At 39.0% G+C, this 25,371-nt stretch overlaps 2 protein-coding genes and 1 long non-coding RNA gene across 3 annotated transcripts in view; 1 reads left to right on the top strand and 2 right to left on the bottom strand.

Annotated features, from left to right (window-relative positions):
* LOC125381505 overlaps positions 1-2,034 on the top strand; it is a 48,823-nt gene extending 46,789 nt beyond the window's left edge. The window contains exon 7 of the mRNA XM_048398107.1: positions 1,902-2,034. Coding sequence (XP_048254064.1) covers positions 1,902-2,014 — 113 coding nt within the window. The 3' untranslated portion in view covers positions 2,015-2,034. The remainder of the gene's footprint in view (positions 1-1,901) is intronic.
* A 12,174-nt stretch (positions 2,035-14,208) lies between these two features.
* Positions 14,209-17,021, bottom strand: LOC124117865. Its single transcript, XM_046479891.2, has 3 exons — positions 16,840-17,021; positions 16,646-16,661; positions 14,209-16,317 (listed from the first exon to the last, which is right to left on the bottom strand). Exons 1-3 carry the CDS (start codon positions 17,006-17,008, stop codon positions 16,116-16,118), a joined length of 387 nt encoding a protein of 128 aa, XP_046335847.2. The 5' UTR covers positions 17,009-17,021; the 3' UTR covers positions 14,209-16,115.
* A 924-nt stretch (positions 17,022-17,945) lies between these two features.
* Positions 17,946-18,517, bottom strand: LOC125381507. The gene is made up of 3 exons (XR_007221818.1): positions 18,494-18,517; positions 18,226-18,290; positions 17,946-17,967 (listed from the first exon to the last, which is right to left on the bottom strand). It is a non-coding gene; the product is annotated as an uncharacterized LOC125381507 (long non-coding RNA).
* Positions 18,518-25,371: the final 6,854 nt, after the last annotated feature.

The raw sequence follows: 25,371 nt of genomic DNA, 5'->3' as shown, positions 1-25,371 counted from the left end.
AGCTGTGAGCTTTCCCTGTATTTGCATACACAACTTAGATCTTATATTTAGGTGCCCTTCCTTTTCATGTTATTGAATGTTCTGTACGTGCTTACATTGCAATAAGAATGAAACTAGTCAGTTTTCATGGAATAGTTGTAACATTGTTACTGTATAATGTAATATTAAATACACCTTTTTTGCTATACGATGTTTCTTTGTTCTTTTGTTTGTTATAATAATAAAAGTGCGAATAGAAAATCAAGAACGTGCATCCAAGCATTGCCTAACACACAGATACATACATGTATCTACACTTACTACTCAGACGTTTCTGGACATTTTAAATTCTTCGTTTCAATCTCAGTTGTGAGCCATACTTGATATCACTCTGGATTCCTATGACATGGTGATTCAAAATGTGACACCATATATGATTTTACGAATGGAGATAAATATCAACTGTATCATTCATTTTGTTTCAATATATTTATATATAGTTATTGCGCGCTCGGCGACTGTCCGTCCGTTCTAATCTGATAAATTTTCTAAGCCCAACCTAAGAACCAGTACACCGACTCTGTCCATGGATGACCCCTGCAACAGCGTGATTTCAAATCGTGAGGCCGGGATAGTTTTTCTTATGATTCCTGTCTGCATATAGCTCATTATGAGAAATTCAAAGTGAACTTAATTCATGAGTTTTCTGTAGTCATCAATACATCCGTCAATTTGCCAGCACTGAACACGAAAGCTCGTTTTCTCCATAACACAGAACACGTTACCCATCTTCCTGGATGAATCGAAATATAATTTGACATAATTGGTAAAACCTTCGCATTTAACACAAATCTTCGCTCAGCGACACTTATTTTTAGGGTATCTGTAAGACCAATGCAATCATCACAAATTCAAAATAACTTGATCACAGTTCCTAAGCTTATATATTTTTCCACACCAAACACATGTTCGTCTATTTTTAGCTTCATTTGGTGAAGCTGGATAATTTTAAGCGTCATGAAACTCAAAATGGATCCCTAACTGGATTCTGGCTTTGAGTACGCTTGTTTGCTATTTAGGTAGCCTTCTCTCACATGTTTTCCCAAAACTAAGTAACAATTAAATGGGTGTCTCTATAGATGGATCGATGTAGAGTCAGTTCATTTAATATTATAACAGCTAACTAACTATAGACAGAAAGCAATTTTGCCTTCTACATCAAGATATACTGTTTACATTGTCAGTGGTAAGTCCAAACAATGTCGTCCAAGAACTTGAATCTAACTTTTGACTGATTGTATCAAAATGGCCAGGGTAATTGGTACATGTGATATTTTTGCAAATGTGTATTGTCAAAGGTAGTTGACCAGTAATACTCCAATGCACTTAGCAGATGGTTTGTGTATTTTTAGGTCTGTCTAATGATGATAGCAAAACATACAGTAAAACGTTATCGCATTTCAAAGCCTTAGTGTAAAAGTCCTAGCAATGTGTATACATTTTTTTATCTTTGTTATATGGGTACTTTGTGTGAAGCCCATATTGCTGGAATATTGTTAAAATCGGCTTAAAACACTCACTTTTATGGTACGGATATATCAGGTAATTAAGGTAAGTTACACGACGCTCACCACTCCGTCCTAGAATATGTATATATTTTAATACAGAGCATGGCCGCCCAAGCAGCCATGTTGAAATTGTTATCGTGTCACACTTCTCAACATTTCAGAGCTTTGGAGCATGCTATTATGTTGTGATGGTACCTTGATATTACTTTAACTCAAAACCTCTTGAAGTTAAGAAACACCAAGTGTGTATAACGTTTGAACTTTTTTAGGCATAAATGAATGGACATGTTATCTGAATGTGAAATGATTTTGATCTTGATACACTGCCACACTGTGTTTATTCGAATTATCTAGATCATGGGCCTACGATCTCCTTAGCGGGCGAGAACATCCCTTATGACACTGTGGCAATCGCTGTGATTATTCCTGTCCTCATCATCGCTATCATCGCTGCCACGACATCCTAGGTAACATATTTCTTTTGCAGTACACATCCGTTGAAGCAAGCGTTTTGTAATATACAGTCAAATTTAACAACCTTTAACGTGTTTAGATAGTTGACCTTTCCTTTACAAACGTTTACGATGCAACAGATAAAATAGGACGACTAAGGTTGCCAAACAATCAGTGTAAATATTAATACCAAAGAAACATCACAGAAATGTAAAATAAGTTCAGTCAGTTTATCCTCCATATTTCACGTTTTCTACTTGCTCGATTTGTTCAGATCCATTTAGATTCGCAGTTGCGCTGTACAGAAACTATATTCAACATACAACAAGACTTTCTTGAAAGTTGAACTAAATAATATCTGTGACATTGATAACCGTTGGACAGGTGATGACCTACTCTGTTTGGTAAATCATGTTGTTTGATTGACAGGTGGCGATGGGTGTATTGTGTACGCGCTGAAGATGTGCAACCAATGATCTTTACAAATGTTTGGTGGTACAGATACAATAATTCATCCATACTTTCACATACATAATCAAATTCGGGGTAACAGACGGCATTCAGGAAACTGTTCTCATACACATAAAGCATGTAACTAATGCTAAGAAATACCAGGCGTTCGCGAAAAGGCGAGCATATCCTGCCCCGCTTGTGGCACCCGTCACAAACGCATGAAAAATCAGTTGTTCACCTGAAAATATATATACACGAAATGTATTACACTGAACATATATACTGATAAACCTATGCAACAGTCATTTCGCCATTTTTTGCAGACGTTGATTGCTACACTATAATAGAAAAGCATGGGCTGTTTTGTTGGAATCGTGTTATGGTAAAAATCTAATTCATTTCACACGTTATTATATTTTGTGAACGTACAATATGTTCCTGTTAAAAGGTACAACTAGTTCCTGATTCGTAAAGGTATTCCTATAAACCGGTCAAGTTTTGTTTGTGTAACAACAACATTTTCAACAGGTCCATGTCATTACTTTTAGCTCACTTTGGCTTACTCAAAAGGGGCTTACGTTTTTGTCCATCAATGTGACCTAAATGTACTTCAAATTAGTATCTTTTGTCACTTTTTAGATTTTACTGCATAAGGCACGTTCAATTTACTGGCTGTGATTTAATGTTTCGTACAGAGTTTATTTTGTTGTGATGGAGAACAAATAAAGTGGGTCCATTGTTCGATTCCGACTGCATCATAAACAGGTGTTTTCCAATCTCTATCAAACTGTGATGCTACCAGTAGTGAAAAGTCGGGAGTATCCTGCCACACTGGTGGCACCCTATATAAACACATGAAAGACAAGTCAAGTATTTCATTGGTCTCCTTTATTTCTAGTCCAGGTGGGTAAATCAGTGGAAGTGAATCGGCTATTTTACCGTTATTGAATAATATGAGTTCATCGATATACATGAAGTTTACGTTCTTTGCCAATTTCCCGTGTTTTGAAATTGCCTCTCCGAGAAGATATTCCGATATATATGCATAAAGAAAAGACTGGAAAAGAGAAGACGACAGTTGGTGAACCTCAGTTGATGCCACTCCTTGCCTAAATGTACTGTCCCCAAATTTCACATTTCTATTAGGAAGTCCAGCATTTCACATATTGTTATATCATATACACATATTCTTTAAAAAAGTAGTGGATACTCGGAAATAACTTAAAATGTCCAAAATTGTAAAAGATATTAGTTGATGTTTTTGGATCTTTAGTGCCTTATACCGCCACGATTTGTCAAACATTCATTCACTCGACGAGGAATACTACGTTTGAGGGAGTCTGGTCCACTCCTCTTGCAGCGCCTGGCCAAGTTCAGATAACGTGGTCTGCGGCATATGACGTTGACGCACACGTCACCTTATCATGTCCCAGACGTGTTCAATGGGGGAAAAGTTTGGGCTCATTACAGGCCGTGACATTCTATGGATGTTCTGCTGCTGGAGGTGAACATTGGCGATTCGTGAACGGGCGTTGTTGTCTAGAAAGACAAAACGTCGAACTACAACCCTTGCAAACGGGACAACGAGTGTCAGAATGTTGTCCCGATAGTATTGTCTAGTGACCCTTTCTTGCACAATATGTTGGTTCCTTGGTTTGTTGTTTTACGCCGCACTCTGCAGTATTCCAGCTATATGCCGGTGGTCTGTAAATAATCGTGTCTGGACAAGACAATCGATCAATGCCATTGGGATCGATGACATGCTTCAACAAAGTCAGCGAGCCTGACCACCCGATCCCGTTAGACGCCTCTTACGACAAGAATAGTCGCCTTTTACGGCAAGCATGGGTTGCTGAAGTTCTATTCTATCCCATATCTTCACGGGTCGCACAATATGTAGTGGGGTTTGGTATGTCATAGTGATGCCAGCTGACACCATAACCGATCCACCGCAAAATCTGGCATGTGATCCCAGGTTAACACTGGCTTGACACGACCACACCTAGCAAGGACGTACAAAGTGAACTCGTTTTCGACTCTGGTTCGGATCAATCGATCCTGTACTCTTGTCGTTGACCTGGGACACCATGAACGAGTGGATCGTTAACAATTTTGGTTTGTTGTTAGCTATCAAAAGTGCTAATCACATACTGTGAAGCATTGTCCGTATTGGCCACTGTACCCTTACAGTTTTCAGCATGCCAAAAGCCCGTAGGCGCTCAGCGCTTTGCAGAGCAGCATCGCTATTTCATACACCAGTGAAATGAAGTAAATCGCAACTGTATGACAAGCAGAATCAATAAGAGGGACAGAAATAATGCTCCACTGAGTAAACAACCTTCCTTGAAAGTGTCAAACACTTTGAAATTTCCCGTCTTACCCCTGTCGTCCTTCAAGATCGTTGCTCGGTAATAACATATACAGTAAACTACGGTTATAACGAACTCAAAGGAACTATTAATTTTAGTTCGTTATAACCGTAGTTCGTTATAAGAACATATACAGCATGACTACAGCAAGTAGTCGGGACCAAAAAGTAAGTTCGTTATATCCGTCAGTTCGTTATAAGCGTGTTCGTTATAACCGTAGTTTACTGTACTGTCAAACGTCACTACCGGTTGTTATGTCTTCCAAATTCGTTCAATATTATCATACAGCTGTAACTGGAAACCAATATATCTTACAAATTGGCAAATATTAACTTATTTACGAGTATCCCTACTCTTATATATTGGTTAGTGTTATCGATGTGATAAACCAGTCCGATAAACTTAATAATCAAGATCCGATAAATATGCAAATAAGGTCATCAAAAACATGACATTAAGAGATTATTACCCTCATGCGTTTTCGTATTGTAAATATCATATATAGCGAAGAAGAAATATGTATTGTTATCGCAAATGGCTCGCACAATACACTTTTTGTTCTTAATATATGATATTTACAATACGGAAACACATTCGGCTATACGTCTCTTTTTCTCAGTAAATTTCAGATGACAGTTGCTTTTATTTTTGACAAATTCAGTCCTCCCCCAGACTGGCGCACACGTAGCAAAATGCGGTGTGTCCTTCGGCAAGTGACTTTGTTCAAAATATGCCTCTGTTTACCCAGCAGGGAATGGATACCCGGTAGGATGAGATGTCAATGTGACTGGTAACCTTTTTGTTTACTCCCAATGGAGCTGAGAATGCAAATCGAGGGCACATTGATCCATTTATAAGGATAATGCTAATGTAGCGCTTCGAGCGTACCTTGCGTGTATGGCTCTCTACAAGTGGACTATTCTTATTTGCTGGACCCTGCAATATCTCTCCTTGTAATGATATTCATGGCGCTTTGGAATCCAGAACTAGAGAGGAAAGGAGATGTCATAAGGCTTTAGGGTTAAGCTAAAAGTTGACAGTATTGATTCATGGTTTCGGCAGATATTTGGCAATATTTGATCTGCCACCTATACCAAGGTCTTTGATAAAACAATTAATGTTCTTTGGCTTACATATAATGATTATGTTATTTGCCAGTGGAAACAGCTACAAACTGTTCATGTAGGGCATCACAGCTGACTGGAACAGACTGGATGCCTTCCAATTCTATTTAACCCTTTTCAGTGTAGGCATTCTCCAATGACAACATCACGCACTGACTGAAAGACATTCAACAGGTTCATCCTCTTTGATAGTCCATTTTAGGGCATGCGCGTTGACAGCATACTCGTGAAGATCAAAGGTAGAATAGGTCTTCAGCAACCCATGCTTGCCATAAAAGGCGACTGTGCTTGTCGTAAGAGGCAACTAACAGGATTATACTAACACCATTATAACCTTTTCGATATCTTATATATGTGGCTTATTGTACCAAATTTTGTTTATTTATTTTGTTTACAGATCAAGTGATACTCTGAATGGCACCTGCAACCATGTTGAAACTTCAGCATGCATACAGCCATTTGTATTGTACCGTTAATATCTGTAGGAGCTTTCTGCATATTGTTACCACAGAATAACAAGTGGTAGTTTACAGCTTACTCTTCGTTAGCTTGTAGTTTAGTGTTGGCGATGTGTTAACGATTTTACGAGCGCTTCTAGTACTTCCTACCTCCGGGCAGTTCCCGACAACCTGAGAGATGATGAGGATGAATGTAGACAGCAGAGTACCCATAATAAACCACGTGATGGATGCTACTAGAACACTATGTGTCATCTGGGGGAGTGGGTTGTCACTGGTTTAAGGAAACATAGTAAAATCGATGTAATTTGAGTCAGCTGCTTTGTAGGAGAGTATGATTGATATCTTTATTTGTTGTTGAGTTTTGAGGTTATTTCACAGTTTTGTAGTAAAGGATAGTTATAAAAAGGCAAAGGTAACTGTGAATATGTTCAATTTATCATTTAAGTTTTAGAGGTACCTAACTCTTCTCTTTTATACTTTCAACTTCCACTGAAACGGTGCTAATCTACCCTGATACATATGTCCTGAAAAGTAGCTTTGTGGTTTTGCCAGATTGTTTCAAGACAATTGAGTATGTGAAGTTTTACAGTCATCATGTTATTAAAAAAAATTATGTTTGTGTGTGATCGCATTTATTTTTACCTGGGTTTATATACTCTCTCAAAAAGTAGGGGCTCATAAAACATAAAACTTAGGATCGATCGTTGGAAGAAAGATCATGCAGTTCCTCCGTGCACGTGGGGAGGTGTTCGTTCTTGATTTCGACACTTCAGAAAAAGGTCGTCAGATGTCTCTGAGCCATCAGTATTGTAGATTTTCATTATCCACAGTAACACGTAAGATTTCTACTCTTGCATGAATGCAGTATGTGTGATCAGATTGGGAACCATGCCACGACATGCCACGACGTACAAACGAATGTTTTGACTAAGTGTGGGGCATTAACCATTTTTGATCAAGTCATCCCAAACTTTCATTTGTTTACTTCACACTCCTGTAGTCTTCCTTAGTGGCTAATCTAACACCGCCTTACACTGCCAGCATGTTCTGTTAAGTTGTCATATTAAACGTAGTTTCTCCTGTTTCTTTTCCATCCATAACCATAACTCGACATGTTCTTGTTATCATCTGTTATTTTCGAATATATATATCCGTCTCGCTATGTGTTTCAAATTATGTTTAGTTATGTCATTCCTGTTACAGTACACCAGTCATGTCGAATGCTTCATTTCTATAATATCATGAAAGGTTGATGGTTCTTTCAATCAACGACTTTATATAAATGTTTAAAGCACTTTTAGAAATAAAATTTAGAAAAAACAACAGTTTGTTTATGTTATATGTCCTATTTAATGATGAAATACTATATCTACCTAAACGTATATAATTGTTATTTCACTAGCTATGTCATTACACGTTATACTGGAACTAATGGTTTCCTACAGGAAGGAAATACATAATGCATTGAACATTATACTTTTCTTGTCCCGTAACATTGAGTGTCCATGTGCTACTGAGGACAAATATACAGTAACTATACAAATACTGGTTATGAATGAATCATAATGAGGAAGAATTTGACAAATCACGATTACCACGAGTTCATGCCTTGGAGGAAAACAGAGGTGCATGCCAGTCGCCCAGAATGCATTTGCTACATGTGCGTCTATATAACGTAAATACCAACCACGATTCAACAAACATTCGTTGATTGACGTGGTACGCCCTTGATAAACCAGTGGTCATTTGGGTTTCCTATCCTTATCCCTTGAAGCACAAGGCCAAGTGAAGGCTAATGTGTCATATAGTTGTTGGTAATAGTTGCTGGTAAAGACGCTGTGACAATCCGACTATGGTCTTATCAAATTTGAAGGCGAAACGTGCAGTTGGCAGCACGATAGCCGCAAGTATGTTTTCACGGTAGTACTGTTCTGTGACCCTCCTGTTGATGATGTGGTGATCTGACATGATGATCTCATCCCTAACCCAAAACTGAACCACCGCCATACCTCTCATTTTTGCAGACGTCGGCGTTACGTTCTTTGGTACGTCTCCAAACATGGTCCCGCTTGTCAAGGAAGTGCAAGGTGAACTTGATTTGTATGGCAACATTCCACATGCATTTACTCTATTCGTCCAGTGAATACATTGTCTGTACTTCTGGCTATCAGTCAAATGTGGGATTACATGTGGTCGTCGAACACGCAGATGAGCTGCATGAAGTCGAATGATCCACCGGAAAACAACAGTAATCATTGGCTGTTTATTTTCTATATTCAACAGAGCCTGGGTCCTGCGAATGTCCTGAACATGATTGATCTTTTCGGTTTAGAATCTGTTCCAATATCTGCTTATCACACAGATTGTGACAAACTGAGTGTTGTGACAAAACTAACTGCGCATTTATTAAGTGACCATACATTCAGTGGTATTATTTCTTATTGCAACCTCCGTCGTTTCGGAACAAAACGTGTATCATTCAGCAATATTCCATCTATATGGTGGCGGCCTATAAATAATCGAGTTTGGACCATAGAATAATGTTATTGACATGATGAGGAACGGTCAACATCGTCAGGTACGATGACATACTCTCAGTCAAGTAACCAAGCCTTACAACCAATCTTTTCAGTGACCTCATGCTATTTAATCACAGTTTTGACATTATGTATATAGATCGATATGTACATGTGTTAATCGTTTCAGTATTACGTTCCTACACAGTGATCACCTGTGTAATAAAATTTCACATTTATTGCACATAATGTTATATCGACACCTACGGCCGGGACGATGTTTTGCATCAGCTGGTCTTTCGAATGGGGGCCTCGGTAACACAGGGCAACTGTACTGTGGAACGTCTACTCTCCTCCGGATTCTCAACAAACCACCAGTAATGCAGACGCACTACGAACGCGTATGAAAACTGTATTATCCGAAAGTGATGTAGCCTAGAGGTAATTAAAACAAATTCCATATCAGATAAATAAACCGACAAAACCCTTTCCATATTCATAAGAAATCGCTGCTCACATTCCACATGTCCACCTTCTAAAGGTCAGAGAACCTTGCTGATTTTACTGACTTGTCAACAATTTGTTGAGGTCACTCAAGTTTTTTGTTTTCCTATGTGATATCCGGTAATGTCCACAACAAAGGATTTCATTATTACGCAATTCCTTCTATGTGAGGCTCAAACGTATCATTCAACCCTCGTTCTACAAGTAAGTTTACAACAACTTCTACTGCCACATAACATTATTCACAGCAAGAAGTTGATGACTCAACTCTGTGAATGTCTTATGGGAACGTAAGAACTTAAAAGAATGTCGTGGCATGTAACTAGCTACTTGTCGAAGTTCATACTTCATTTGTTGAACTGACACTTTACTGATATGTCATTACTGGGACTTGTTATTTTTTGTGATTCCGTGGTCGTTGTTCACGTGAACAATTGATTTGCCTTTGCATGTGTTTGCATGGGTGCTACTGGTGTGGCAGGTTACCCTCATCCTTTCGCGATTACCGGTATCATCACGGTTTTTTAGTGATTCATAAACACATCCGTGATATGGAGATTTATTATGATTATGGAAAGGCATTTGTTACTTTTATTAATAATTATTTATATTATACAAGTATCAGTTCCTCAATAGCCACTTTATTGTAATGATACCTTAACATACCTTCAAGAAGAGGCGCGTCTGCAGTATTTGGTTACATTATAGGATTAAGTTGAGCTGAAATGGTGTTTAAAGTCTAAAGTCATTTTCCTTTTAGTGCTAACAACAATTAGAGTCATACGGTAAACGTTAAATCTGGCTAATGTTCTTTAATATCATTGTACATGTGCATGTTTACCAGATGTCAATAGAATTGTTCCATGATGTCAGGGGTCAGGTTTAAAGCTGTTCGAGGGATTGTTTAGCATATTGAATGTGCTATGAGAAGTGGTACCGGACAACTCTCTCCGATGAGTGAGACCCGTCGTTTGTTTCACTTTCATTTCCCTTGCTTTTTCTGAATGAATATATTTAGCGCGAATGCATCGAATGATGTTAAGTTGATATATATATACGTTGATGATAAAATGAAAATTCGTATATACAGGGGTTGTACAATTATTGGTTAGTCTGTATCTTATAGTTATCACAAGGTTCAATGTATACATATATTTCGAGTCTTGTGTGATACTGTCTTGTATCAGCAGTAGTTAAAATACATATTACCTAAGCTCAAGATTACAGCTCATCTAAATTAGATATACATGTATGACAGTTACTATAATGATGATCATTTCAGAAATCTAGAAATATCGATTCAATGTGGGTACTCTAAAACCAAGATGCACGTAGCCTGTCCTGTACTCGGCAATGGCGCACTAATCAGCTTCAGTTTCCATGAGTCAATGAAACGTGGGCAAGTTTGTTAATTATCAGGAAGTATTATTGCAAATGTGTCAGTTCACGCGATTTAGCGTCACGCACTTGAGGAAGTGGGTAGCCCAGTGGTTAAAGCTTTGCTTCTTCACACCAAAGACAAGGGTTAGATACCCAACATAGACGTAATGCGTGAACCCCATGTCTGGTGTACACAGGGGTCGATATGGTTGAAAAATATATACGAAAACTGTGTTTGCATAAGTTGTCGTCGGGAAAACTAATTAACAAGATGTAATTCTGCATAAAACGTAACCATCATGTTTGTTTGTTTGTGGTTTAATGCCACACTCAGCAATATTCTAGATATACGACGGCTGTCTGTAAATAATCGAGTCTGGACCAGACATTCTACTGATTAACACCATGAACATCGATCCACGCAGTTGGGATACGATGACATGCATCGACCAAGTCAGCGAGCCTGACCACCCGATCCCGTCAGTCGCCTCTTACGACAAGCATAGTCGCCTTTTACGACAGACATGGGTTGCTGAAGAACAAATTTAACCCTAATCCCTAATCTTTGTATACGGAAAAGAACGCGTTTCATTTCATTCATTATAAAACACACACACACACACACACACACACACACACACACACACACACACACACACACACACACCATTCGCTGTTTGGGCTGCATATAGAGCGGGTGAGAGTCGTGAGCTGATAATAAGCCTTTACCCGCCTGACTGCCAGGATCTCCCAGACTTTTTCAGTTTTATTTTACTGAGAAGCTGAGACTTCGATGTAGTAATTTTCTATTTTTGTATCTTCAGCAGTTGATGCCTTGATCCTATAGTGAGGAACTCGGTTTTGTTATCCTTCAACTAAGGTAGTTGACCGCCGCCATCTAAAATTGGCGGCCTCACCTTTTGTAAATGATACTGCTGCATTCCCCAAAAGTACATGAGGAAAAAAAAATGAGAGAATATTTCATTAAGGAAATATTTATATAAAGTTGCAATGTTTATACTTGACATTAATGTTACATATTCCTTTAACAATTTTCCTTGTAAAGAGGAATTTGGAATCGAGACAAAATGAAGGCACACACTCATGAAAACAATATTGTTATTTCATTATTTGTTTGATTTAATTTACCCTAGATTCTGATTTTCTTGAAATATAGACAAAACTTGACTTATAATAACACAGTAATTTCAGTAAAGGCATTCTGAAATGCTCTTGATTAGAATTTTAACCATTTTCTCTCGAAGAAGTAATTCCATTAATTACTATGATCAATGATTATCTTTGTGTAAATATATCCACCCACCTCTCACTATTTGCCCCTAATATCAATTTAATTAAGAGCCCATTTAATTGTCATTGGTACATGACAGATGCCGGAAGTTTGATTTTCCTTCTGACATATGACATATAAACACAACACTACTTACTGCTAGAGAAGGACAGACTTATTAGACAGAAGTTCTCTCATCATGCTGGAGTTACTGTAACAGCCAGGATGACTTGTGCTTTCGATTTTGTGGGAGCCGAGGGGAAATGCCATCTTCCATGCTACTGTTTTGATAATAGTTGACTCTGTTCACAGCGGTGTGATTGTCCGGACCATATCTCTCAAACTAGTATGTATTTTTGACACTTTGCACACACAAAGACCAGTTTGTGAACTGGTGCCTTATGCTATTTAGGGATTTTCAGAATTCATATTTTTTTTCTGGTTCCACGGTTACAACTTTGAATCGCTCAAATATAATAAAATACAGCTTCTAAGTAAGAAAGTAAGAAAGTGTCAATGAGCTCATCCGGAGTCAAATTATGGATAATGTTCCATCCATGAGTATTGTCCAGAGATATATTAACGGGAACCCTAGTCATTTCAGCTATAGGAATGAAATTACAATCTTTGTTACGTGACACATACTAAATGAATGGATTACAAACTCGCTCAAACTTTGCACATTGCACATGTATAGCTCACTGTCCACGGTGATACATCCTTGTGACTGGCATGCCAATTTTGCAAACATTCAATCACTATCTGTTAATTATTTATATGATATATAAAACAAAATATACATCGAAAATCACTTTTTCGTTTCTTTTTTTGCAGTGTATGTAACAGCATTGTCCACATGTCTATCAGAATACACTGTATCAGCCCTCTAGTGTTTACACCTTATTACGCTAACGCATTCCAAATCAAGGTGCAAATGCAACTATAGATATCAATTCACCGATCTAGTACTGGTGACCATGGTTGAGTGCATATCTTCAACAGAAAAAAATAATTGGGTGGGTGGAAAACGAGGTGGATGTTAAAGCAAGGGAAAATCTCAACTCCATGTAACAGGAGACAATTCAATAATTTTTCTGTCACGTGTCATTTTGAGAAACGAAAGTGATTGCTTGAAGTATGCATCTACAATATACATGAAGTGTACTTTAATTATATGAGACGGACATGAATGTGATTTCAGATGTGTTCTGTTCTGACAAGAGCGCAAGGGTGAGTGAGTGAGTGGATGGGATGAGTGAGTGGATGGATGAGTGAGTGGATGGATTGATGAGTGAGTGAGTGAGTGAGTGAGTGAGTGAGTGAGTGAGTGAGTGAGTGAGTGAGTGAGTGAGTGAGTGAGTGAGTATATATCATGTCCTGTCATTTTATTAAGTGGAAAAAGACTGAAGTGATGAGACCCACGATCATGGTTATTGTGTTGATCAACATAAAAACATAATACTCATGTCTGGGAAACGAACCCGGGATCATAACATTCCGGCCATGTCTCATAGTGCTGCAAGTGACATCAAAAGATCAAAATCCGGCAATATAGGAATTCCAACACATTCGGATCCTGGAACGGTTTAAGGATGCAACTATACACAGCGAGTATCTCATATAATAATGTTCATCTCTATCTTGTTATATATTAAATGTGACGTAGATGACGCGATACATTAATCAGTAGTTAATTTAAGAACCTACTTAAACTGTACATGTATTTCAGTAAGATCATGGCATTTCAACTTAATACGTTTTTGTATATCTTAACTGCGTTGGTGACACCCACGAACACGGTGGTGACAAACCAAGGATTAAAATCATGGCGTATCAGGGATAACAGAGCCATGGCAACAGTCAAATGCAGGGCCTTAGACGACAGGATCACCCGCTCCCTTAAGCTTCTTACTTGAATTAGCAAGTGCCAAGGTGCTATGTATATAGTGTTTCAGATAAATGAAAATATAACTATGAAAATATGCTGTGTGATGATCAAAAATAAGAAATAACAAATACAACAGGTAAATGTAATATTTATTGAAAAACTTATATTTTACAAAATGATTGTTGTTTACATAATGTTGCATCGGAAATATAAGATAGAAGCTTCAAGGTTACAAGCTACCGCCTCGATCAGCAATGACAACACACAGTAACTACATTTTTTTCTTTATCATTAGTCTTCATCACTGCATTACACAAACTCGGCCATTCGCAAGTACTGCAATGGACAAGCAAGTGCGCTGACGTGATATATCACACGACACAATCAACCATATTCCATAATTGTTAATATCAAACGCCAGAATCTCGCAGGATCCTTGTATCACACAGAGGGGTATCTATGGCTGCACATGGTACTGTGGACCTCTGTAACAGGAAGCTGGAGAGTGGAGAGACGTGTAGATGTGGAACTGTTCCCGCACACGAGGCTGCTCCTGGTACTGTGGTTCTCTGTTAGAGGAAGCTGAAGAGTGGAGAGACGTGTAGATGTGGAACTGTTCCCGCACACGAGGCTGCTCCTGGTACTGTGGTTCTCTGTTAGAGGAAGCTGAAGAGTGGAGAGACGTGTAGATGTGGAACTGTTCCCGCACACGAGGCTGCTCCTGGTACTGTGTTCCTGTTAGAGGAAGCTGAAGGATGGAGAGACGTGTAGATGTGGAACTGTTCCCTCACACGAGGCTGCACCTGGTACTGTGGTTCTCTGTTACAGGAAGCTGAAGAGTGGAGAGACGTGTAGAAGTGGAACTGTTCCCTCATACGAGGCTGCACCTGGTACTGGGGTCCTTTGAAGAGGAAGCTGAAAGGTGGAGAGACGTGTAGATATGGAACTGTTCCCGCACACGAGGCTGCTCCTGGTACTGTGTTCCTGTTAGAGGAAGCTGAAGGGTGGAGAGACGTGTAGATGTGGAACTGTTTCCTCACATAAGGCTGCACCTTGTACTGTGGCCCTCTGAAGAGGAAGCTGAATGGTGGAGAGACGTGTAGATATGGAACTGTTCCCTCATACGAGGCTGCACCTGGTACTGGGGTCCTTTGAAGAGGCAGCTGAAGGGTGGAGAGACGTGTACATGTAGAACTGTTCCCTCTACCCTCACATAAGGCTGTCCCTGGTACGTTGGTCCTGTGTAGAGGAAGCTGAAGAGTGGAGAGACGTGTAGATGTGGAACTGTTCCCGCACACGAGGCTGCACCTGGTGCTGTGTTCCTGTTAGAGGAAGCTAAAGGGTGGAGAGACGTGTAGATGTGGAACTTCTCCCTCTCATAAGGCTACACCTGGTACTGTGGTCCTCTATAGAGGAAGCTTAAGGGTGGAGAGACGTGTAGATGTGGAACTGTACCCGGACACGAGGCTGCTCCTGGTACTGTGGTTCTCTGTTAGAGGAAGCTGAAGGGTGGAGAGACGTGTAGATAATGAACTGTTCCCGCACACGAGGCTGCTCCTGGTACTGTGTTCCTGTTAGAGGAAGCTGAAGGATGGATAGACGTGTAGATGTGGAACTGTTTCCTCACATAAGGCTGCACCTTGTACTGTGGCCCTCTGAAGAGGAAGTTGAAGGGTGGAGAGACGTGTATATGTGAAACTGTTCCCTCACATTAGGCAACACCTGGTACCGTGGTTCTCTTTTAGAGGAAGCTGAAGGGTGGAGAGACGTGTAGATGTGGAACTTCTCCCTCTCATAAGGCTACACCTGGTACTGTGGTCCTCTATAGAGGAAGCTTAAGGGTGGAGATACGTGTAGATGTGGAACTGTACCCGGACACGAGGCTGCTCCTGGTACTGTGGTTCTCTTTTAGAGGAAGCTGAAGGGTGGAGAGACGTGTAGATATGGAACTGTTCCCGCACACGAGGCTGCTCCTGGTACTGTGTTCCTGTTAGAGGAAGCTTAAGGGTTGAGAGACGTGTAGATGTGGAACTGTTCCCTTATACGAGGCTGCACTTGGTGCTGTGGCCCTCTGTAGAAGAAGCTGAAGGGTGGAGAGACGTGTACATGTAGAACTGTTCCCTCTACCCTCACATAAGGCTATCCCTGGTACGTTGGTCCTGTGTAGAGGAAGCTGAAGAGTGGAGAGACGTGTAGATGTGGAACTGTTCCCTCAGTAGTCGCTCATAATCATGCAGGGATAAGGCATCCTCGTCATTTATGGAAGCGTACGGTGCATCACTGATGTCACGGGATAGTCTCTCTCCCACCACAGTGAGATATTCACCACATCTATAAATACACCATAACACTTTCATAAACTACAGATGACTTTGACTTCCACAAACGTTGAATGATACATGTGTTTAATTGAGGTTGGCAATGCAAATACGCAATATATTTATATAGTAATATTTGCCCACCTTTCGCAATATAAAATACCAAATACAGGCATTGTTTATTTATCTTTCAGATAACTTGTGTAAATGATGTTTCACACAATAGAAAGCACCTGAACAAGTGGTTCAGTTGGGGCTTGTCCTAATTGCAGTTAATCAATAGTTGAGATCTAGCATACAAACTCTGTCAATTTACCCGAAACATAATAAAATGCATGTACCTTAAGCTGTGTCCCTCTGGAAGTAAAGAAAGGTTGAACTTGTCAAATTATATAACGAATAAGACTTCTGCAATGAATTTTCCTTTACAAAATACGAACAGGGCTGACGAACCCAAGACTTCGGCGTTTCTAGATATTTTAAAAAGGTGAACTTATGGTTGATTTCATTTTAAGGGAGTTATTTGTTTACTCACCTTTCACGTCCTTGCAGCCAACAATAGCAACTGCTGCAACAACAACTGTCACAGCGGTGAGTATAACAGAGTAGACGGCTACAATAGGGACGATGTCGTCTACGTTCACATCATCTTCTGGCGTAAGACAAAGGTTACTCACATGTATACTCAACATGATAATTCTCATGAGAATGCCAACCATGCATTACCATATTGCAACCACTGGAGATTAACCACCTAATATTTAATGTTTATGTTAATATACATTTTAATTATGGGATATCAGGAATGTCCATGGAACAAACTGTCTCTTGGGATAACCTGGAACAATTAGCAAACTACGAACCCTATTTTTTAAGCTGAGGAAACCCTGACTACATCACATAAAATTGCAAAAAGAGAAGCGAGCAATGAGCAATTATGAGGAATCGATTGTTCCTCATCACTCCAGCCTGGAAATGGTGTAAGACTCTACATCGAAACGTCGCTAAATGAAATAAACCAGAATTTGTCAAGCATAAAGTTGTATGTTTTGTTTTTCACTCACCAACTACTAGAATGCCTATGACCGTTATCCCGGCCCACGGATTGGTTTCTCAAACATGGCGTATTACATAACCCATGTAATGTTTCATGATGGCTCATTTCTATGTTTCAGAAGTGTCATTAAAATATATTATGGCTTTTAATAGTAAAAATACATATAACTAAAGGATGTCTGCTGTTGGGATGAATTTGATTTGACTCTTAGTCTAAGCTTCCCGGCTTCAGAAGGGAAATATATTGACTTAGATGGATTGAAGTCGTTAGAAGAGTACCATGCACATCAGTTCGAGTTGCGCGGTCATTACACTATAATACCAGTAGATAACCTGAAAACACCAACCTTCTATCTCCTGATAGCTCCCTTCATTTTCCTCATCCCGGATATATGAGACCACGCTGATGGAAATGAATAAGAATATTAAACATGATCTCGGACGGATATGCTGTGATCACACTATCAATTTATATTGTGCTCCAAACTATATATAGTTTCACTCTCATAGCCATGCAAAGTCATATCGCTGCGTAGAGTGTAACTATTTATTCACTTCACTAGAGGATCGATGGCAGATACTCATCGATTATTAATGTATCCTCTCTCTGAAAGTTACAATGTTCTGCAGTAAATATAGGTATATGAACAACATATGACTCTTTATCATTGCATAGCTTCAAACTAATGGTAAAAAGTTTCAACAATGATATGTGACTCAAGCGTTATCCAAATCATTTAAAGGATAAGCAAGCACTATTTATCAACAGTGGTACATGTAATGCTTCGTGATGACCACTTTAAAAGTTTAAGAAACGTCTTCCAAATTAATTGAAATTTCTTTTCAAATACTTATTTTGACTTACGCCACCAACCTTCAATTTCCTGGTAGCTCCCGTCTGTTTCAGCGTCCCGGGTATATGCGACCACGCTGAGGGAAAGGAATGTTGAAAGTGATTGGAATAGAAGGAACTAATCAAGGCAACTAGCAAGCAGATAATTTGTGACACAATCAATTTAGATTGTGTTCCAAATTGCATAGATACAGTTTTATTCCGTTAGCCACGCAAGGTGAAATCGCAATGTTTAGGTGAACTATTTACCCACCTCACTTGATAGATAGCAGATACTCACTGGTTATGAATGTGTCCTCTCTCTGAAAGTTAGAGTTATGTGTAGATAAGTATGTATACAGATTTCAAGAAAAATAACGGATCAACTAATTACTCGTATTATTACATACCTTTGAAATAATAATAAATAATTTGAACTTTGCACAACATGTGTCTGTTTATCCAAATTTTAGAAAAAACGCGTCAAAGAAGTTCTATGTAGCCAGTGTAAACACCCAAACAAGCCCGGCATTGTAGTTTCAAATAATCTTTTCTATCACAACTACAAAGAATGGTTAGCCGATGTGAATGACCTGAAATAAATATAAGTCTATCTCGACTACTCTTTCATGTTGACAATTATGTTAGAGAGATGAAATGCTGAGATGACATATTGGGTTTAATGAGAGAATAAAAATAATAATAGAAATTTAATTTACATTTTCAAACACTGTCGGGTTATTCGCTGGAATAAATTCAAATCATTTTACATTATAAATGACAAAATTCAAACTATCTCGGCTGCTCTTTCATTAAGTCATTTGATTCGTATTTCTATTGTCATACTGTTTATGATTAGTTAATGCATACCTTGACGGTTATATTGGAAATTACTCAATATGGGGTTGAATGAAGGGAGAGTCAAGCTGACAATGTCAAGAATATATAAGTCCAGTTGCCGTTATTTTACCTCATCACCTCATCTACGTTTACAAGTGAGCTTATGTCATTGTGTTCCATTTTCAACATCTCTTCACTGACACACTGTTTTTATGAGAATGAAAGCTTATAATAATCACAGTAATGATAATCTTCCTCAAACGCTGGTGTCAGATTCCCCTTCCTCACACAACTTGGTTTTGATCCTTAACAGTGACTAATGCTGAATATCAAATATCACCAAACCGTCATTGTCATGATGGTTTTATAGGATGAGACTTAGGGTAACAACAACTATATATTGTCTTCTATGTTTCACGTATTTCGTGTTCATCAATATCATTTTCATTTGAAAGCTTTTACTTTAATACTGAGACTCGGACGAACGATTTTCGCATAACGTCACACAACCCTAACTATACACATCACATATCGTTATTGCATTAAATCTTCATGAATAACTTTAAACCCAGAATATATAGTGTACAGTTTGCAGTCAGAAAAGAAATTTTTTTGTTGACATGAGTCGATTAGGTGAATACACGACTCATTCGTAGTTAATCTAACAGAAGGTCAGTTTCTGATATCTTGACCAAGGAACCAGTGGTCAATAATGTGAACAACGACCTACACTGCCTGGTTTATGTGCACACAACCACTCACGTCACATATCAAATTTAGGAGATAAACCTAGTGTGTGTTTAATATAGAGCTTTTCAAAGTAGATTTGATACCTGAATTTTTTATTCGAAACCGAAAGCAATAGCTCTTTACACTCTCTAAGTATTTGTACGTCATGTTTTCCGCCTGTAATATACTGCCACACTTGCTGGGAATAATGTAGAAACCGCGACACGTTATTCAGCAACGTTAATAAAGTAAGATCAATATTTGAATTGCAATTGGAAGTGCTTCTGAAATGTTCGTTTGTGGTAATGTGGTCATCTGCCAAATCATGGCCTAGAGTAGATGCAATCGATATCTGTCTTTAATACAGATCTTTGTTTATTTGATTTTGAATGAATAGAAACGCTTTGCCATTTCAAGTAGTCCAAAGAATCACATTGACATGATGTCACATCATCAGAATATAGTCAATATTACCTGATTAAATGATTAATCATCTCTGTGGGTTTAGAGAAAGTTGAAATGAATGAAAATGAAATTGGTCATTACAGGAGTTATCCAAATAAATGTTACAGATTCTGTCTATCACCAGCAATGTTGTAGAAGTCTTACAGAAAACGTCCAGCGTCAGGTTCCGTGATGTATTCCCATGTATGTTGTTGACGTGACAGATGTACTGTCCAGACACAGATCTGTCTACAGCTGGTATATAAAACACAGCCTCCCTCTGTCCCGTGATCACTTGTACGCGTCTGGATGTGTCCCACCAGGTCACAGTGCAGGCGGGTTGACAGTCAGCAGAACATCTCACCTCGATAGGTTGCCCTTCGTCTGCCTTTAGCCTGCAACTTGTACGGTTAAACTGTATCTGGTCAGGTCCATCTGAAATGTTTGATGTACTATGGCCAGTAGTTCCACACTGTATCACCAACTAACAACGGAAAATGCTACTGAACGTGATAACGGTTCGTTCTGATCCTGAAAACTGTGATGTACGCGTACAGTTTGGTTTTGTAACATATGTGTTAATAGCGAATTAAACGTGCGGTTTGTTTCTGTGACATGTGTGTGACGACTGGAAATACACATGTGACATGGGCCAATGTTGTACCAGAGGGAGTAGTAGGATGGTGAGTGAGTGAGTGAGTGAGTGAGTGAGTGCGTGCGTGCGTGCGTGCGTGCGTGCGTGCGTGCGTGCGTGCGTGCGTGAGTGAGTGAGTGAGTGAGTGAGTGATGTATCATGTCGTGTCATTTTATTAAGTGGAAAAAGACAGAAGTGATGAGATCAACGATCATGGGTTATTGTGTTGATCAACATAAAAACATAATACTCATATCAGGGAAACGAACCCGGGAACCCGGGATCATAACATAATCGAACCAACAATCATTGGTTTCTGCCGTGCCCAAGGAGCGCAACTCTGCACAGCGAATTGCGGGGCCTTAGACGTCTGGGCTTCTGGGAAGAGCGATGAAAAGGAGAGGTACAGTGAAGGGTTGAGAAAGAGGAAACGCTGTAATTTCCACGATCAATTAAGGTCAGTGTTTCTAGTTAAGGGAATACCCGATCATAAAATATTGAGGTTATACACACTTTGCATGATGATTTCAATAGTGACCTTGACCTTGACAGTCATCTCATCTTATTACAGTATAATCAGTTTTAAATATTTAGGGTTGCTTAAGAGTATGCTGGTGCAGGACGTATGTGATAGAATTGGATAGTCAACATATAACAAATGTTTTCCTTTCTTTGAAACGGGATTACATTTGGTGAGAAATAATGACAGTAGCGCACAAATGGCAAGTCAATATTAGGTTAGAGATCTAATCAGAAACATTGCAAATAAAGGTTCATTTAAAAAATTTGGCTACGGTATTTTCATTCGTAACGCGAGAATGTTTAAAGGTGGTGTGATCGTAGTATACTGTGAAGACAGGTAAGACGTCCAGATCAGTATCACGCATAGACGCTTAGTTTAGGACCAACACACAATGGTCGAACTGTGAACAGCCAAGTGAATGCCTCCAAGCTAATCACAAGTGTTAAAGGAAGAGCACGACGCCATTGACGTCACATGTTCAGTGACAAGATTTCTATCAAATCTTATACATGTAGATGAGTCGTGTCTGGAGAGGTGTAGAAGACGATTTGGAAGACGATTTAGCATAGTAACCAAGCCACCGAGAAATCTGTTTAGAATATATCTTTTCTTCCGAGAATTTCAACACGTGCTATAGATATTCTAGGAACAACAATTTACCATATTGTAAACTATCAGTATTTGAAATCAGTACAAGGAAACAAATGCTTCAGAAAACAGTTCCATTCTGAAAACACCTTGAATGAACTTAATGAACTTAAGCATCTTCTTTTGATGAAATCATATTTCGTTCAATCTATATACTTTAGTTATTTTATCCTCTGTAATTTTGCTGAGTGTTGAGTGTGTCTTTGTTGATATCTAAAACTCTTAACTCCATATCCAGGTGAGCTAAAGTGCTTTTACTGTGTATTTTCATAGTGATCATGCATTTTCGATATTTAGAAACTGAAACTGTTGGGTCCATGAAGCTGAAACTTAGCATGACTCATTTTGGCTACAGTATCTTTAATTCCGATCCAGTCCGCCAACATACTATAATAATATGGTGTCTTTTATCCGGTCTACCAACATAATTCAGGACATGAAGATTTTTTATTCACAGTACATATTACTTCATCAAAAACTGTTCTCACAAAACTGTTTTTGAGAACCACAGTTGCAAAGATAATGTATACTTCGTTCTTATACCCTAAAAAAAGGTAAGTTCTTACTCACAGTGAACCTCCAGTACATGTCCGTGACTCCAGTCAGACTCCAGCCCCTCCTCCACAGCCTGGCAGGTGTAGATGTCTCCCTGGTTCTCTCTGCTGATGTGGGTTATTGTCAGTACATCTCCACCTGTATTTGGCCTATCACCAGATCCTAGCATGGTCCTGTTCCTCCTCCAGGTGTAGATGTCTCCATGGTTCTCTCTGCTGTTGTGGGTTATTGTCAGGACATCTCCGCCTGTGTGAGACCCGTCACCAGAATCTAGCCAGGTCCTGTTCCTCCTCCAGGTGTAGGTCATGGTCAGTGGGGGATGGTCCGGGGGGAGACTCCGGGAGGAGGAGGAGCATGTCAGGGTGACATTCTCACCTGATACAGATGAAGCAGGTCCTGTGACGTTAGGTCTGGTCAGCTTCCCTGTTAAATTATTATTATGTTTATATATTCAACCCTATTACTATAATCGTAACACGAATGCCAATCAACAAGGTTTTATTGTAATGTGTTGATGTTTTTATTGTGGCATTCGAAACTAATTATCATGAATGACCTGTTGAGTTTAAGTTCCCAGATAATATAGTGTCAGTGCTCCATAGTTATAACATGAAGTAGTGTCATCTCCTTTCCTAATATTCCTTAACGTTTTGTTGTCTTAATGTTTAAGTTCCCACACAACGCTAGGGTCCTACTGCTAATGACACTAGCAATATAATCGTTTCAAGGATATTTGTTCATGTTTGTGATTAATTACGGCATTGCAGTTTTATACCTATACATGTTTTTACATGTTATTCTGTTTACCCCATGTAATACTTACTTGATACAACGAGAATCTGTCTACTTCCAGGTATTATATGTTTATTGCCAAAGTGACAGTAGTAGGTACCAGCGTCATGTACAGTAACATTGTGGATGGTAAACCTCAGCCGTCCGGTCTGTGATAGTGGGACTTCCCCTGTGTATCTGATCCTGGTCGTGTAGCCGGTGTCACTATTGTTGAATACCCCTACAATCTGTGACTTACGCACGATCAATAACGTCGTTATGTTTACCGGAACATTCCGAGATACGTAATATGGGGTCCTGGCATTCGTTATGTTCATGGTTATGTTAACATCGTAGCAAGCACGTGTAACAGTGTGCGGGTATTCAGTTGTCACGGAGGCAAAAACTGCACACAAAACAAATAATTAGAGTTAGGCTTATTAACTGTTGATAGAAACATTAAATGTTGCAAATGATTAATACAAAAAACAACTTAAGCACAGCTCAATATAATTCCAAGTTCTGTTTACGAAGACAGATACATACCACACGCATAGAGTCCTCCAATCACCGTGAAAAACAGAAACATTGTCAGCAGCGTGTTGCGTAAAAACTGACAGATATAGTTTCTGATGTGACTTGTTTGTAATGAGTGCTAAAATGTAGTTTCACTCGATAATATTTCCCTATAAAAGTGGGTCATTTCCCGGTGTATCTTACGCCAATTGCTATGAACACATTTAGCATTTTGTGAAGATGTCTTCCGTGAAGGAAGCGGGTAGGGAATGATGCCGATCACTCTTTTGCATGTGGTAAGAGGGAATTAAATTGGATCGGGTGGTCAGACTCAATCCCAAATAATCATTACAAAAAGGAAGCTGAATCATAAACTGTAAGGAGTATTGAACGGTATCCTCCAAAAATATTTACATGCCAAAATTTCTGCTGATTAAAACAACAAACTTAAAATGGTCCAATGTACAATGTTATCTTTAAAATGAATCGGTCGGATTATGTCCCAAAACTTCTACACAAGATATAGATGTATATACTGGCTACTGTCTACGTGATAGAAGGAGGAAGATGAACCAAATAAAATAATAAGAGCCCAATGAAAATTATAGACAGTTTAAGTGTGTGTAAAGCATTTTCTAATAATGTATAACAGTTAAGCTGTTAATAATATATACGGACCTTATGAATAAGAAAAACGGAGTTTCACCTAGCCCAAGTCTAGAAAAGTTGCGATGCGAAGGAGGCGAGGTAGGCGAGGTAAGACTGTTGGTGAAGGCAATGTGTGTGGAAAGAACGTGTGTAGGTTGACCTTATTTATAGTTTTAGTGAAGAACGATTTAATCCAGTTGGAGTAAGACTTTTGAATAAGTGATTGGAAATTTAGGCTTTTAATGCTTTGTTTGGTGACAGTTTTAGAGGTGGAAATGTTTAATTCGGGGGATGTTTTATGCTTGCTAATTTGGCTGCAGTGTCGGCAGAGTCATACCCTGGTATGTCTTAGTTGCTAGGTAACCACAGTACTATTTTATTAAGTAATTCTGATGTAAGGTGGAGTTGTTATTTTTTAAGTCGGGTCGTTTTTTGGGGTATTTATTGTGAATATGTTTTAGGGAGCCAACAGAGTCAGAAATTATAAGAAAGTTGGTTTGGTTTACATTTTCGGGTTGGTGTAGTGCAACTGATATAGCCAGTAATTCTGCTGTATTTGAATTCGTATAGTTTTTAATAAAGATAAATAGTGGTTATTGTAATGGGTTGGTCTACAGGGATACCTATGCCCGTGTTTTGGTGTCTTGTGGTGCATCAGTATATATTTAGGTATGTGTTGGCCAGTTGGAATTGATGTGGTTGAGTATTTAAGGGTTTATTTCTGTTTTGGCGATGTTAGGTTTTGCTCATGATATATTATGTTACGAAGTATCTATGTCCGGTGGCGGTTTATCATGTATATATTGTTGTGGTAAAGGAGCATGTTGTAGGTGGTTTAGGTCGTGGGTGTGGAGGCGTTTGTATAGGTGTT

This window comes from Haliotis rufescens, unplaced genomic scaffold (genome assembly GCF_023055435.1).
Source record: "Haliotis rufescens isolate VD_foot unplaced genomic scaffold, xgHalRufe1.0.p SCAF_18, whole genome shotgun sequence".
In the NCBI taxonomy this organism is placed as follows: Eukaryota; Metazoa; Mollusca; class Gastropoda; order Lepetellida; family Haliotidae; genus Haliotis; species Haliotis rufescens.
The sequence above is the reverse complement of the archived record's forward strand: the minus strand, read 5'-3'. Positions and strand labels throughout refer to the sequence as shown.